General features: G+C 40.8%; 3 protein-coding genes across 6 annotated transcripts in view; 1 reads left to right on the top strand and 2 right to left on the bottom strand.

Moving 5' to 3' along the window:
• Positions 1–889: 889 nt before the first annotated feature.
• Positions 890–5,229, top strand: LOC112468356 (chromatin-remodeling complex ATPase chain Iswi). Its single transcript, XM_025037485.1, has one exon. It carries the CDS (start codon positions 1,147–1,149, stop codon positions 4,168–4,170), a length of 3,024 nt encoding a protein of 1,007 aa, XP_024893253.1. The 5' UTR covers positions 890–1,146; the 3' UTR covers positions 4,171–5,229.
• A 785-nt stretch (positions 5,230–6,014) lies between these two features.
• On the bottom strand, positions 6,015–11,295 carry LOC112468357 (CUE domain-containing protein 2). The gene is made up of 5 exons (XM_025037486.1): positions 11,169–11,295; positions 10,501–10,590; positions 9,770–10,109; positions 8,996–9,169; positions 6,015–8,915 (listed from the first exon to the last, which is right to left on the bottom strand). Exons 2-5 carry the CDS (start codon positions 10,587–10,589, stop codon positions 8,655–8,657), a joined length of 864 nt encoding a protein of 287 aa, XP_024893254.1. The 5' UTR covers position 10,590; positions 11,169–11,295; the 3' UTR covers positions 6,015–8,654.
• Positions 11,296–12,705: 1,410 nt separating this feature from the next.
• LOC112468359 overlaps positions 12,706–16,806 on the bottom strand; it is a 16,572-nt gene continuing 12,471 nt past the window's right edge. For all 4 annotated transcript variants that reach the window (XM_025037493.1, XM_025037490.1, XM_025037492.1 and 1 more), the window contains exons 2-5: positions 15,808–16,314; positions 14,869–15,134; positions 14,419–14,766; positions 12,706–14,331 (exon numbers count right to left, since the gene is read on the bottom strand). In XM_025037493.1, coding sequence (XP_024893261.1) covers positions 13,714–14,331; positions 14,419–14,766; positions 14,869–15,134; positions 15,808–16,198 — 1,623 coding nt within the window. In that variant the 5' untranslated portion in view covers positions 16,199–16,314 and the 3' untranslated portion in view covers positions 12,706–13,713. The remainder of the gene's footprint in view (positions 14,332–14,418; positions 14,767–14,868; positions 15,135–15,807; positions 16,315–16,806) is intronic.

Genomic DNA, 16,806 nt, shown 5'->3' with positions numbered 1-16,806 from the left:
TTTAAATTTGGTTGATTAGACTTAGCTTTATATGCGATCAAAATTATGGCTCTTTGGCGCTCCTCTACCTCGCGAGGCGCTCCTTTGCCTCGCGAGGTGCTTCCCTTGCCTCGCGAAACACTCCTCTACCTCGCGAGGTGCTCCGCTACTTAGCATACATTAAAATTATATATGAAATAGGGGTAGAAAAGACTGAAAAATATAATTCATATATAATTCTTTTAAATTCGGTTGATTAGACTTAGCTTTATATGCGAAGTTAGAGCAAACACGGACATCAAATCTGCACATACAAAGTTATAGATCTTTGATCGCGTATAAAGCTGGGTCTAATCAACCAAATCTTAAAAAATTATATATGAAATAGGGGTAGAAAAGACTAAGAAATATAATAAAATTAGAAATAGATCGATATCTTCTACGAACAGAAACATTGCATATCCATGAACAAATCCGCAAATAACTTTTTATTATTTGTAATTTAATATAACAATATCTTTGATATATATTTTATTTTACTATAATATTATCTATAATTTTGTTATGAGTATAAGTACTTTTGTTATTACCGTAATTTATTACGAATATTTTACTAAAAATAAGTGTTATAATAAACTGCTAATTTTTTTTTATATTATCTCTAATTTTATTATAAACACAAGACACAAGTATAAAATCTTTGATTGTTATTTGTATTCAACTTATTGTAAACTGTAACCTTAATTTTATTGGAAACTATATTATTTAATTAACAGAAATTTGTTTCGCTCATGCGACTGGGCCCCGCGGCACTACTTTCCACACTTCCCACTGTACTGCACTGTATCGTATACGCTCATGTGCCGCGCTATCGCGCCGCGGCCCGCGCATGCGTGGGAAAATCCGGCGCAACATGGCGTCAATGGCGATGCACGGCGGTGTTTGACGCGGTGTTTGCGTTACGGTGTGTTGAATTGTGTTGAATCGCTTTCGATGTGTCGGCGGCAACCGTAAACGGCCAGCGAGGTGGTGATCGGTGATACGTATACAAACGGAACGTACAGTCTGTGCTCTCGACGCGAGTATTACGTGATCGGCGAAGCGTTTAGAGAGGCGGTTTACGTATAAGCTGTGCGTGTGTAGATCCGCGATCCGCGGGGCCCTAAGATGTCCAAGCCAGACGAGAACGCGGACACCGGCGACACCGGGGACAACTCGAACGGGTCCTCGGCGGAGACGACGTCGTCGAGGGGGGGCGGCGACTTCGAGACGAAGCTCGAGACGGACCGTAGCAAGCGTTTCGATTACCTGCTGAAGCAAACCGAGATATTCTCGCACTTCATGACGAACAATCAGAAGGACAAGGCTAGTCCGTTGAAGATCAAGGCCGGCAGGCCCAGGAAACAGCCGGAGATCCCGAAACCTGACCCCGTCGATCACAGGCATCGTAAAACGGAGCAGGAGGAGGACGAGGAGCTGCTCGCGGAGAGCAACGCCAGCGTGGCGCCCACGACGCGCTTCGAATCGTCCCCTCACTACATCAAGTCCGGTGAGTTGCGCGACTATCAGATACGCGGCTTGAATTGGATGATATCGCTCTACGAGCACGGTATAAACGGTATCCTGGCGGACGAGATGGGCCTCGGCAAGACGCTGCAGACCATCTCCCTGCTGGGATACATGAAGCACTTCCGAAATATTCCCGGACCTCACATCGTTATTGTGCCAAAATCAACGCTGGCCAATTGGATGAACGAGTTTAAGAAGTGGTGTCCCAGCCTTCGAGCCGTCTGCCTCATCGGTGACGCGGAGACCAGAAATACCTTCATCAGGGACGTGATGATGCCCGGAGAGTGGGACGTGTGCGTGACGTCTTACGAGATGGTCATCAAGGAGAAATCTGTATTCAAGAAGTTCAACTGGCGCTACATGGTGATAGACGAGGCTCACAGAATAAAGAACGAGAAGTCGAAGCTGTCGGAGATCCTCAGAGAATTCAAGACCACCAATCGGCTCCTTCTGACAGGCACGCCGCTACAGAATAATCTCCACGAGCTGTGGTCTTTGTTGAATTTCCTTCTACCGGATGTATTCAACAGTTCTGATGACTTTGACTCATGGTTTAACACAAATAGTTTTCTAGGTGACAATTCCTTAGTCGAGAGACTGCACGCTGTTCTAAGACCGTTCCTTCTGAGACGCTTGAAGTCCGAGGTGGAGAAGGGACTCAAGCCCAAGAAAGAGATCAAGGTGTACATCGGTTTGAGTAAGATGCAACGAGAATGGTATACCAAAGTGCTGATGAAGGATATAGATATCGTGAATGGCGCAGGTAAGATAGAGAAGATGAGGCTGCAGAACATTTTGATGCAGCTGCGGAAGTGCTGCAATCATCCGTACTTGTTCGACGGCGCTGAACCCGGGCCGCCGTACACCACCGACGAGCATCTCGTCTACAACTGCGGCAAGATGGTGATACTCGATAAATTGTTGCCGAAACTGCAGCAGCAAGAGTCGCGGGTCCTGATATTCAGTCAGATGACGAGAATGCTGGATATTCTGGAGGACTATTGCCACTGGAGGTGCTTCCAGTATTGTCGACTCGACGGCAACACCGCTCACGAGGATCGTCAGCGGCAGATAAACGAGTACAACGCACCCGAAAGCGAGAAGTTCATTTTCATGCTGTCAACTCGGGCCGGCGGTCTGGGCATCAACTTGGCGACCGCCGATGTGGTCATCATTTACGACTCCGATTGGAATCCCCAGATGGACTTGCAGGCGATGGATCGTGCGCATCGTATAGGCCAACAGAAGCAGGTGCGAGTTTTCAGGTTCATCACGGAGAACACGGTGGAGGAGAAGATCGTCGAGCGAGCCGAGGTAAAGTTGCGCTTGGATAAGCTCGTTATTCAACAGGGACGGCTAGTCGATGCCAAGCAGACGGCGTTGAACAAGGACGAGATGCTGAATATGATCAGACACGGGGCGAACGAGGTGTTCGCGTCAAAGGACAGCGCCATTACCGACGAGGACATAGACACGATATTGCAGAAGGGCGAGGCGAAAACGGAGGAGATGAAGCAGAAACTAGAGAGCCTTGGCGAGTCCTCGTTGCGCAATTTCACCGTCGACGCACCGACGGACTCCGTGTACCAGTTCGAGGGCGAAGATTACCGCGAGAAACAAAAGATCCTTGGAATCGGCAACTGGATCGAGCCGCCGAAACGCGAACGTAAAGCCAATTACGCCGTCGACGCTTATTTCAGAGAAGCGTTGAGAGTCTCGGAGCCAAAAGCGCCAAAAGCGCCGAGACCGCCGAAGCAGCCGATAGTACAGGACTTTCAGTTCTTCCCGCCGCGACTTTTCGAGCTGCTAGATCAGGAGATTTACTATTTTAGACAGACGGTCGGCTACAAGGTTCCGAAGAACCCTGAGCTCGGATCGGACGCCGCCCGAATTCAGAAGGAGGAACAGCGCAAGATCGACGATGCTCAGCCGCTCACCGACGAGGAGGTCGCCGAGAAGGAGAAGTTGTTGCTTCAAGGCTTCACCAACTGGACCAAACGGGACTTCAATCAGTTCATCAAGGCGAATGAGAAGTATGGTCGCGATGACATTGAGAACATAGCAAAGGAGGTCGAGGGAAAGACGCCGGAGGAAGTTATGGAGTATTCGGCCGTTTTCTGGGAACGTTGCCACGAGCTTCAGGATATAGATCGCGTGATGGCGCAGATCGAGCGTGGCGAGGCCAAGATACAGAGGCGCGCCGGCATCAAGAAGGCATTGGACGCGAAAATGGCCAGATACCGCGCGCCCTTCCACCAGCTTAGGATAGCCTACGGTACGAATAAGGGCAAGAATTACACCGAGGAGGAGGACAGATTTCTCGTTTGCATGCTGCACAAGCTCGGATTCGACAAGGAGAACGTGTACGAGGAGCTGCGCGCCACGGTGAGGTCGGCGCCGCAGTTCCGTTTCGACTGGTTCGTCAAATCCCGCACCGCGTTAGAGCTGCAGCGTCGCTGCAACACCCTGATAACCCTGATAGAACGCGAGAATCAAGAGCTCGAGGAGCGCGAGAGGCAGGAGAGGCGAAAGAAGGGCAGCAACATAGGTACGAAGCCGACGTCGAAACGAAAGGAGAACTTGCCGGCGCCGCAGGATAAACCGCGGAAAAAGAAGAAGTAAACGATTAAGTGCATTCGGCTAGCCTCACTCCGGACTTTTTTTCACTTAGGACACTTTTCACTCTTGCGCGTTAAATATGACTGAAAATACGGACCACGGGTATTCACACACAAGGCGCATTTTTCTATATTTACAAATTTACTCATTTTCATATGCAGACATACTCCTACTGTTTCATATTCCATTGTAAACGAAATACATTCTTTAGATAACGACTGCCAAGTTCATCAGGCTTCATCGAATCGTTTGTAATGACACGAACTTTAAATCATTTATCGCAATTGATCTCTGAAAACGTACTCGCGTAACTGCGAAAACTAGATTTATGCTGCAGAATCATCGATAGCTATGCAATACTTCCCGATGGACTTAGGCAGAACTTTATATCGCGAGTGTTTTTTCATGTGCTCATGGATGCCTGGCCACTGAGATGAGAGAGAAAGAGAGAGAGAGAGAGAGAGAGAGAGAGAAATAGAGAAAGAGAAACGTAAGATCAAGTACACTATTTATTTTTCCGGACTTACCGAATAAGTTTGTTATTAAAATGTTTTTCCTTTCTCGCTTCAACAAACTTTAGAATTCGACATCATCCTGTATGTCAAATATCTGTCAAATTGAGATATAAATTTTGTTAACTCAAATCTTTTACTAACTTGTAGTGTCCCATTGACATATTATGTTACGTTGCTACGAAAATTTTTTTATAACAATCTTTAAAATAAAATCGAAGTATTATTGTGGTGTATCGTATAAACGATATATATGCTGATCTATTTTATAGCCAAATATTACTCCGTAACGCACTATTCTTCCACGTTAGTTTCAAACACCGTCATGGATTAGTTTCAATAAGAAAAATAAGAAAAATTGCTGCTCCATCAATCGAAAATTGCAGTTTTTTTTTTAACACAAAATCCCATAGCGTTTCGGACAAAAAGATGTGCGCACTTAGGAAGTTTTATATTTTAAGTTTACATGTACACGAACACACATCGAATAAGAGTTTGCAAGAAAATTTAGTTTAAAACATTGATAATAAATAAATCTTACTATTATGGATGGAGGATGTTTTATTTCAACTCTGCCATATGTCATCTTGATACTTCTTACGAGATGTTTTTATTGATCGTCGTAATACGATCGTATTCACAATTATTCGGAAGGAAATACAAATGTTTCTTATGTTTGAACTTTATACGTAAAATACTGGCTGATTGAAACTATATCGTACTTATTATGTATAAAAGTTTGACAATTTATAAGCGTGATACTCCGATACTTAATTGCAAGTATAAGAGTGTATTGTGAAGAGTGTGTACTGTGTACTGAAAAGTATGAACGTTTATAATGCTCGTGTCGTATTTATTGATAAATAAAAAAAAAGAGATGAATATCACACGGTCAATTAGATCTTAAAAAAATGATGGAACTCACATTAGACAAATGTTGTTTCCGTTAACGAGTTATACGAAAAAATAATGATGCTAGTATATATTTAAAAAAATCGGATGTGAAATTTCTTCTCTTTGTACACAATGTGGATACAGATTGAAAGACATGACGTATGTTGCGCAAATGTACAAGTTAAAAAATGAAACATTCTGATATCGACTTTTTTTTAAACCGTCCTTAAGGCCTCAGAGTTCTGTATCGCCGCGCTGCTGGATATAACAATCCTAATTACATATTTTTATATATTCGCCATAATTCGCGCTACCTTTCCCCCTCCGATCCAAAAAGCCATAAGAAGGAAAATAAAAGTATTCTCAAAAATTACATGTAGTGTTTTACATGTCACTATAATCGCTGGCAATTGTCAAAAAGATTGTCACAAAGAGAAAGAATCCGTGTTATCAACATTTTTAATTGCGATCTAAGACATGATGTGATTAGAGCATATTAAAAGGCAAGTACAATTATAATTACAATCGTTACATCTTACTTTCACACAACTTCAAGAGTTCACATAGAGTTCTATAACGAGTTAAAAATTAATAGCCACAATGCTTATTTATATGCAACACAGAAGGACACGTGGAAAATTCGCTTAAAACTAAAGTGATCCATTTTGTCATTCATCTTGCTATTTCTTTTTTTCACCATATCCCCTTTAGCAGTTTTATGGAATCGTTCCTAAAATCTATAGATAGAATTGGTACAATTTAGATTTAATCGGCGATGGAATACATAGTTTTCAGCAAATATGTATCCACGATGAATACACAATTATCAATCGTAGCACGATATCACCTATGGCAAGAGTCGACCCATTATAAGACATGTATTGTATTTGAATTGCATTACATTCATATGTTTACGAAGTAAATTCGACTATATATCGTAAAAAGATCGATTACGTAGAATAGCAATCCAAGATTTAAAAAAAAAAAAAAGAAAAATACAAAATTCTCGAACTGATGATAAGCAAATAATAAATAATTTTGTAAGTTTCTTTCACAAGTTACGTTCCCCTATTTCACACAAATGTTTTTAAGCAAGTACAGTACAAATCGCTTCCTCGATTTGCAAAGCGATTACAACCAACTTTATAATATTAAGGCAAAGAAAATTTAATGTAGAACGAATAGACGTCTCGATTTACATCGCGTCTCGCAGTTACAGCGTTCGGAAGCAATTCCATCTATACGGCGAGCATCGTCGAGATAACGAATTCTGAAATAAGTATCAAGTTTATATCATTCTATACACGACTTTCTAACGTTTTAATGATTATATTTGCACTACACTTTAAAGTCTGCGACAGCGACAATAGGATAATAATACTGGCAAATCGTATGGCGGTTTTAAGCAGACTTCATCCCTAAAGAGTGAATATTTTCTAGCGACTGTTTTCGCGTTCATCTCTACGTACGTATACTACAAATATTAATACATTATTCGAAATCTATATTATTTGAAATATTTCGAAATGTTTCAGCAATATATATCAATGCTTTCATTTGACACAGATGCATGGGTGCTGTAGATGCACCTGTCAAATAATTTTTTACAATTTATATCCTTCCGATTTTTGATTATTCGACAAACGATAATTATACGTACATTCTCGCTCGCGGCAATTGTTTCCTTACATCACTAGAACAGTATTGACTTACTAAATTGTTGAACAATTATTTCTGGACTCCTGAATAAACGTGCGGATAAAAATTCTCGTTTTATCGTCTAATATATAGTACATTTTCCTATAGTGCAGTTGAAAAAGGATCAGTTTGCTACCATGACAATGATGCTATTTGGCTAAATATATTTTCAGGTATATTTTCATAAATCACCTCTCGCTCACTCATCGCTCCGCTATCAATGCAGACGTAAAATATAAAACAATTGTTTTTTTCACAAGATTCACATAACATAAATAAAGCAATTGCGTCGTTAAAAGTATACACATTAAAGGTTCTTCGCACACATTTACAAAGTAATAATGCAATTAAATAATTCTATTCGACGCTATATATACAGTGTTCCACCAGAAACAGAGTACTTGAATAATGGACTGGATGTTCTTACCATTTAATACAAATTATATAAAATCGCTGCATACATTGTAATGCCACGAGAAGAAAGAATATTTTCCATTCAAAAAAAAATGGATCGTTTATAAAAAAAAAAATTCGAATCTTCTGTTTCTGAAGAATCATTCTTACGTAAGAATACCCTTAATTCTATATAAAATAAATAAACTTGAAAAATGTAACATGACTATTATCAGAGTAAAATAAGAGGAATGGATGTTAAGTCAAATGCCGAGTTTACAATAGCCAGCGCACTTAAATAATAAAACATTTCTGTATTTTTTTACATAACATACAGTTCACAAATCATCACTGTCTAAATCAAATCTGTATCACTTTTACAATCAAATCTTAAACTATATAAAATTAATAACGAGTCGGATAAATACTTAATAAAAGAATATTTGACTGTGGAAGCTGAGAAACGCCTTAATCTTAAATAATTAATTGTAATCGATTTATTATATATTTATTAAGCTAAAATAAGTTGTTCCTCACAAGTCTTTAGTAACTATATTTCGATACTAACAGCGATTACTAACGCATTTGTGTAATTCCGTATATTCAAACTACGAATACGAATATTCACTTAAAACGGCCATTGCACGCTCGATCGTAAAGCTACGGTCTATTCCACGAAATAAAATATTAGAGATATCCAGTAAAAGATTACCCGAGAATAAATTCGAACGAATAACGTAAAAAACTGACTATTACTATAGCCACGTAATGGCGATAAGTTAACGTTACATGAAAGAGATTCCGAGAGTTGTGCAGACTGCATTTACGTAAAGGTGAAACGCCAACGGAAATGCAACGCCTTTAAATTCGATATTTCGTCTATACCTTTATATACGAGTAAGATGGAAATGATCTAAGTTAAAGATTCAATCGAAAATCTCGCAAATGCCTCCAGGGGGGTGGATCGGGGGGTGGAGGCAAAGGGACTGGTTACGGACGGCAATGGCCTCTCTTCCGACTGCCTTCGTTACCATCCTCGTCCTCGCCGCCCCTTCGTACTTCCGTATAACGTTCACCCTTCACACTTACGATCTTATTGTCAAGATACCGTACCAGCTTCTTGGGCTCCGTTTTCGGCGCGACTGGACGGTGCTCACGGCAATCGTCGTCCCTGTCGACGTAACTGTATCGTGCTATGATACGAGATTTCAACTCCTCGTCGTTCAACCTCGCTTTGTTACGACCGTTGGGCTGAAACGAGCGAACGTCATAATAAATCTCGTAAGTCACTTTCATAAGATCGAATGAAATCGTCGTTGATGAAATCTCACCGTTAGAAACGTAAGGTTGCTCACGATGCTTTGACCTGCCTCTTGACGATGTAACGCGAGCTGCGCGGCTTTCGCTATATCACCTCCGGCTACCGCTAAACAGTGCCTTGCTTCGGCAGGACTCGCTGCCGGAAACATCTCTTGCAGCAGGGCCACCTGATGCCAGGAGGATTCCTAGAAAGGTAAGGCTATAATAGATGTTCAAAGGCGCTTAATTTCCTTGAGACGTCTCGTCGTTTTGAATTTTGCGTTCAATCCCATGAAAATACATTTTCTCGTCACGAAATATTTTGTTATATTAGAGCCACTAAATGTTTTTATCACTGAAGCAAAGTAACTAAGACTTTTTGGGTGTGCTGAACACGACTTTTGAGTCTAATTTGCAAAATGTTGCCTTAGAAAAAAAATATGGTTATCAAAAAAATGAGAATACTCGAATATTCTCGTCATGAGATATTTTGTTATATGAAGTTTTACAATAAATTAATGACTGAAATAAAGTACACTTAGGAGTTTTTGGGTGTGCTAAACATGATTTTTAAATCATTTTGAAAAAAATTTGAAAAAAACATTTGAAAAAAATGTTTAAACAGTCATAAAGAGATGTTAGGACAAAAATTTGACTTGAAAGTCGTTATCAGCACTCTATATAACTCCTCTATATAAACTCATTAATTTCCAAGAATCTTTTGTTTTTGGTATTTTAAGACCACTCGAGAAACATGATGTACACAAGGGGTTAAGGCTGCACGTGTCGCTCGGTATTTTTCTTACTTCCGAAAAATATTCCCCACTTGAATCGCTTCCAGCGTCGCTCGTTTCTGAGAGATGATGGACCCGCATTCTCTGCGTGCCGGCTGGCAAGAGAGCAGCCAGGCTGATGTGATTCAGCGGATCGCTGTGAGACTGGCAATTCTCGTTCTCCTTACTCTCCTGCTTCAATTTGCTTTCCACGTCGAGCAACCATTTTGACACAGCCTCCTTCTCGATAGTGGAAAACTCGGGTAAACAAGCAGACACCATTTCGCATAGTCCATCTACGTCTAGATTCTCCTCCAATGCGCTTTCTTCCACCATACTCACTACATAACTGAGTACAATGTCGTCTATTAAGCTAAAATGAGAAGATTTACTCATTTATTAACACATTCAAAGTACGCCAAGCGACTTTAGCTTGATTTTGCCATTTACATTGGATTAAATAATTTTATATTAACACTTTCACTGCCAAGCAGAGTAAAAGAAAACTACATCCTCAGGCCAAGGCTGTTTTTTTTACTAGTTGCTGTATTTTATTGCAACCGATTCTTACAGTATTTATGCTTTTATATTTCTTATGTTTTTTTACAACTTTTGACCTGGTGTATTATTTAAGAAACACTTGGCCTGCCTAGTTAGATTCTAGGTGTATAAATGATACACGTGGCAGTGAGAGTATTAATATCCCCGACACAGTCGCAGTATTAAATATAGAAATTAAAGACGAAAACGAAGGGAGTTTGTACCTCAGTTGAGCGGTGGGCACCTGCTTCCTAACGAAACTAAATAAGGCCTTCTTCACCAGTTCCTCCTTCTCATCCATCGTACGACTCATCCTGCAAATTGTGAAGCTCGTTTAATACGTATACCTCGGCAACGCTAAGAATATTCAACGAATATCGACAACGTCCGGATCCGCGCGCCCATGGAGGGAGCGAGCCGATCGTCTCCGCGTGCGAGACCGTTTCTCGAGGGCACGGGGCACGATCGCGCGGTTCAAGCGGGTGCTGATTGCTGCGACGGAGCGTTCCCTCGCGCGTACGCACAACGTTCAGTCATTGATCCTCTAATATAGGTTAAGGGAGACGAGAGGGCAGCAGGTCTCTGGCTCGCGGCCCTCGCGCGCCCTTACGTACGAGAACGCCGCGACGACGTGCCCTCGAGGAGAGCAACGAGACGTCGAGACGGAAAGCAACCGGTCGTGCGACTGATAATATTCGCGTCGTATACAAGAGGATGGATACGTAGGTATAGGTAGACGAAAAAAACAGGAACAGGTAAACTCGAGGGACAGCGGCCAAGCCGTGGTCGATCGCGGTAACGAGAGATCATCGACGACGCGGAACGACCCGTGCCGGTCGTCGCTCGCCCGTTCGCAAGAGGAAGACGTCAAGAAAAGCGCGCCGTTACGAACCTGATCGTGAACCAGGCTACCTCGATCGGGACACTCGGGTTTGTCAGCGACGCCAAACACCCGAGATAAATTTCGTATACAAACAACGCTCGTCGATTTGACAGTTTGGCGAGGGGAGGGGTGAATGTGGACGTCTGGCGCCGTCTGGCGTTTCGCGCGTCAACTTACGCTGTATTTACATCGCGTTATATATACATCAGTGATATACATACATTCATATACATACACATACGTGAATCTATGGCTGGATTCGGGGAGCGCGCTATTAGCGCTATTTGCTTGTTCTATCCTTGTTTTACACCTGATGAGCGATAAAGACAGAATGATGCAATAGCGCTAATAGCGCGCTCCTCGAATGCAGCCTATGAATATATATATGTATTTAATGTAGTATGTATATATAAAACACATATCACATAGTATGTATATATTATATATGTATATATCATGTGTTATAGGTATATATATATATATATGTACATATAGGTATATATACTCCATTAAACTAAAGTTTTTTTAAAATAACATTTATTTTTTTCTAAAAAGAATGAAAAATAAACTCATAAACACTGATGGAAATATTTTACTGAAAATGTAATAAAATAAAATTTTATTAAAATGTATTTGAAATTCTTTCTCAATTGACCCCATTTCTTTATTATTCCATCCATATTTCAGTAAAAATTCAGTTAATTTCATGATATCTAATATTTCAGAAAATTATTATTATTTTTCAACACAGTATAATTTAACTCTTTCTTTATATTTCATAATATTAATTACATTTCACAAGGACAATTATGATTTATTTTGAAATATATTCAGTAATTTTTCAATAACTTTTATTTCACTTTTCATTGACTTCATAGTACTTCAGCAAAATATTTCCATATATTGTATATGTATATATTACATACACCAGATCTCGCTTTATTAGATTTCTTGTTTTTATTAAAAATAAAGTGATAACTACGGTTCCCACGATGAAAGGACATGAAGAGAAAAATTCGTGAAATATGCACATCCGTAATTCCACAATTGCTATCAGATGTCAGGGAAAATATCTATCAAAAAAAACTATTAAAATGTCTGGAAGTAAATGGACACCTCTTTGAACATTTAAAAAAAATTCAACAGATGACATTTTTTTGTTGTAACTCGTGCGTAAACTATTGTTAACTATTGTTAACTATGCGTAAGAGGAAAAAATATTTCAGATAAATATTATCAGGCTTGACAAGAGCTATTTGAATATTTAAAAGAGTTTATACCGCGTCCCAGTAAAAAGAATGAAGAGGCCCTCTATTTTGCCCCTCAGGGGCTGCTTCCAACATTTTTTTATCCATCAAATTGTCAACCAACCTATCTCATTTAACGCAAAAAAAAACTCATGTTAATATCTCTAGCAATGGCGGAGAAAATAGCTTCTAACACTTTAGATAGGACACCCTGTATATGTATATCACATGATATCGCGAGACAAAATGTTCAAGGAAAAGCGTATATTTATAGGAGTCTCGAGATTCGATTTTCAAAATTTTCTTCGATCAGCATTTTATTTTCTAGGTCGATTATCAAAGATGTCACATTCACATCTATCGACGCGTCAACGAACAAGGAAAAGCTTACATTTTTAATATACATTCACATTTTCCCTCGCATAAAACCTATGTCTCTTTTCGGAAAAAATGTTCTTATACGTACGATGAAAATTTTTGTATATTCGGTACACCGCGTGTTACAGTAACCGTTTATTTTTTAGACGTATCATCACGCGTTACAATCTACACCTACCAATCGGGTATGTACAACGCGCGTACCGACGATGACAATTTATAGCTCGACACATACCCGATGAATAAATAATTACAACTCGCAACGAAACGGTACATGATACAACTCTATCACTTTCGTAAACAAAATAAGTTACATGACACAACTCTAGAGTCTACAAAATTTAGACTTTTACAACATAAAATTTATCATATCCGCCGATAAGACAATCGAATACCTACTTTGTTATAACCGCGGACATTACGTTATTAATTTTTATATAAAATGGGTGATCTATATCAGACGCTCGTATTTGTATACATACGAAGTTAATACACGTAGAAGATATTTAAATAAATATTTACGTTGCGAAAAAAGACGCGCTGGACTAGCGGAAATATCTCTTGTTGTACCTTCCTCAAAGTTCTCCAGACTCTACATAATAGTAAGATATTAATCTTGGATTAGAGATCTCTGATTAACAGCAAGACTAAAATAAAAAGGTAAAATTTTCTCAATACGATCTCAATACGGTAAAATATTCTTAATACGTAGATACCAAAAATAACAATCTCTTTGTTTTGGTACTTGACTCGTGCACATCATCTCCCCGGTGAGAGTTATCCCAGTTCAGTTTGTCGTCATAAGAATGCATTTCTTGACTTGAGAGCTTCAAGAAAACAAATCGCAGGTATTCTTACACTAGTTTCCATTGAAATTTGTAGTATAATCCGATCGCGTTACGTAGATTACAAGACATTTCTATATCTTACTATGTCCCTTTTTTCTCTTTCGAGGGCTGTATCTCATTCTGCTCGATTTCATTGTCCTCGCCAACGGAAGCGTAATCAGGAGGCTCTTTTTTATTGTTATCTTTATTACAACTCGATTCTGGCTCTTCGACAATGTCTTGCTGTTGCTCTAGGAAATCGGTAGGTACAAACTCCATTTGGTCTTCGTTATCGTTTAAATCCGGCGGAGCTGGCAGTTCGCAAAAGTGCAGTCTCTCGTCTCCGTCGTTAACTTCCTCGCCACCTGGGTCATCCTCTTCGTGCAAACTCATAAGTTTCTCAAAGTCCGAGGAAGCCGTGGCGTCTTCACTATTCTCCGGAAATATCTCCGTTGGGCTAAGAGGTATATCTAAAGGCTCCATCTTCACGGTCGCGCATGGCGACGTTGGGGTGATGGGCCGCTGCAGACGTATTTTGGTAAAAGGTCTTGGCTCTATGTGTTCGGACTGTTGTCGCTTTTGCGCACGCTTAGGACTAGAAGACATAGACACCCTCGAGGGTGATGCTTTATTCTCTTTGGACTCTGTGGTACTTCTAGGAATTACGTGTTGAGACGACAATGGCTTCGTTTGAGGTATAAGTAGCGGTGACTTTGTGTTCTATCGACAAAAAGAGTACAAGTAAATTTAAAACTTTCGTACGTTAACGAATCTAATTACCAATGAACCCGTGATGATCAGACTTACTTGGGAGGGACTCGGACCAGCTAGTCCCTTCACTTGCAACGCTTCGGCGGCGTTCAACAGCTGCGGCAATTTATCGTGAGCGACATTGACTTCCCCGCGGTACATGAATTTAACCAACGCCTCCACCTCCCAGAACTTCAGATCCTTCATTAGAATAATGGGGTGTTGGCATGGATTCTCCCGCAATAGGTCTGCCAGGTAGTCGCTACAGGAAGATAAAATCATCTTGTGACACTTCAAGGATCGTCCTTCGCACGCCAAAGTCACGTCGACAAATTGCTCCGTGTCCAATAACGACGGGAAGCTATTTTGCATATTACTATGATAACTGTTCCACCTCAAGCAAACCTGAAACACGTGGAAAAGGACGAGCTCGATAAAGATCTGTATTGGAATTATATTTTCTTCTTGCAATAGATGCAACGTTTGCAAAGGATGCTATATACGTACTTCTGTAGGTTGCTGATGCACGACGTTATGGGGTCCTTGATTAGTCTGTCGCGATGGCATTTTGATAGTCGTAGGTGCAACTTGCTTCACTTTCAACGGAATAGTTTTTAATACGAGGGTCTTTGGTTGCGATGCTTGCTGCTGCTGCTGCAACTGCTGTTGCGGGGGCGCCGGTGCAATATTACGTATGTGAGGTCTCACTAAGGACTGCGTGGCGATCCTTATGGCTTTCGTACTTCCGTTTCCGTGTGATGTAGACTGTAGAACTATAAAAAAAAAAATAAATATGTCATTAGTGGCATATGTGAGTTGAAAGAATAGTTACAGAAAGGGTCGGGGCACGCGTAAATATTAAACATTAATGGTAATTAATTTAGAATTAAATTCTGATCACGAGCCTCTTACTGTATTATTGCTGATTGTCATTTATAATAATTAAATTTATTGCAATGCTCAGTGAAAAATACAATAGAGAGAATTTGAAATGAAGAGTGCGCGCAAATGGTGAGGCATCAACATGTTGTTGTTACCAATTGTAAGCCTACCAATAGTTAGACGAATTCAAATCGTTTAATTAGAATTAAGTTGCAAAACTTGAAAATAAATTGAATTAAAATATTAATTCGTTTAATTAAAGGTTGTAAAATTCAAAGATCATATCTAAGATTATATTTTAATTAATAAACACATATAATAGATGTAAAACTTGAAAAGAATTAATTTAATTAAAATATCAGTTAGTTTAAAGCTGTAAAATACATACAATTAACCCGAACAGTACGCATGTCCAAAAGACGAAAAGACGTCGTAAAGAATAAGTCTTTCAGATGTCTTTTAAACATCTTAATTGCTGTCTGAGAATTTGACATTTACAATTCTATTTTAATTTAATAGACGCAATCCCGAAATTGCAAATAAACGTCTAAATGTGGTATTTACCGTGATAACGTCTACCGATCAGCCTGCCTCCGTGATGGACCCTCAGATGCCGGTGCAGGTTCGTGGTTCCGCACTGGCGCGGGTTCGCGCCGCCCCTGACGACGACTGCCCCGCAGATGCGGCACTGGGCGCGCAGCGGATCGTTAGTACACAGGTCAAAGTGCGCCCAGACAGCGCTGGGGTTCGCCATGGCACGCAAACTGCGCGCGTGGGAGCGCACTCGGTGCGTGACGCTCGCGTACCGGCCGGACGACGACGACGAGGACGACGACGTCGGTGGCGGCAACAACGCCGCCGTCGGCGGCGGCGGCGGCGGCGGCGTCGTCGACGCGGGCGGCATGCTCGACTCACCGAGATAGCAGTCCTCCTCGTCCTCCGGCTCCTGCTTCATCTCCAGGCTCCCCCGAATGTCCGCCGTGGAGGTCGCCGTCACGACCGTTATACGCTTTACAGTCTTCGCCGACAGCTCGAAAATCGTCCCCGAACGAGCAGTCGGTCACCCGTCACCTGTCACCCGTCACAGACATTTTTTAAATCTTTTTAAAATGAACCTAGCTAATAATCGTCGCGTTTCCCCCCGACGAAGACCGTCATCGCGCCTCCTTTATCAGATCTCCGTTTATGCAGGCACGGCTCTACACGCGAGTATTCCTTATCGCCTAAACGACGATAATCGCCGCGCTTTTTATGGGAATGCACGATTCTCCACCGCGCGGCATTAAAATAGGCGTTGCACGTGCGCCGGGGTTCTCGATGGGAAACGTCGCCGCCGCACGGGATTAACGGTGGATTATTAACATTTTACATTATTATTAATCTCTATAAACGAAAGATCCGTCCGCTTAAATCTATTGGTCGTAACGCATAGCCGATAAAAATAAAATATAGCGAATGATTATGTATGATAAATGTATAAATAATATGAATGTTTGAATCAAAATGTTTAATGTTGGGTATTTAATAGTATTTATTAGAATACGGGTCTGAACGCGAATATAG

This window comes from Temnothorax curvispinosus, unplaced genomic scaffold (assembly GCF_003070985.1).
Source record: "Temnothorax curvispinosus isolate PA1 unplaced genomic scaffold, ASM307098v1 QBEX01018401.1, whole genome shotgun sequence".
Taxonomy (NCBI): Eukaryota; Metazoa; Arthropoda; class Insecta; order Hymenoptera; family Formicidae; genus Temnothorax; species Temnothorax curvispinosus.
The sequence above is the reverse complement of the archived record's forward strand: the minus strand, read 5'-3'. Positions and strand labels throughout refer to the sequence as shown.

Excerpts from the sequence above, each read along its gene's own strand:
- LOC112468356 (XM_025037485.1), top strand. The coding sequence starts at position 1,147 with ATGTCCAAGCCAGACGAGAACGCGGACACCGGCGACACCGGGGACAAC.
- LOC112468357 (XM_025037486.1), bottom strand. The coding sequence starts at position 10,589 with ATGAGTCGTACGATGGATGAGAAGGAGGAACTGGTGAAGAAGGCCTTA. Across the intron at positions 10,110-10,500 it reads GTGCCCACCGCTCAACTGAG|CTTAATAGACGACATTGTAC; the intron begins GTACAAACTCCC and ends TTCTCATTTTAG. Across the intron at positions 9,170-9,769 it reads GTGGGGAATATTTTTCGGAA|GAATCCTCCTGGCATCAGGT; the intron begins GTAAGAAAAATA and ends TTACCTTTCTAG.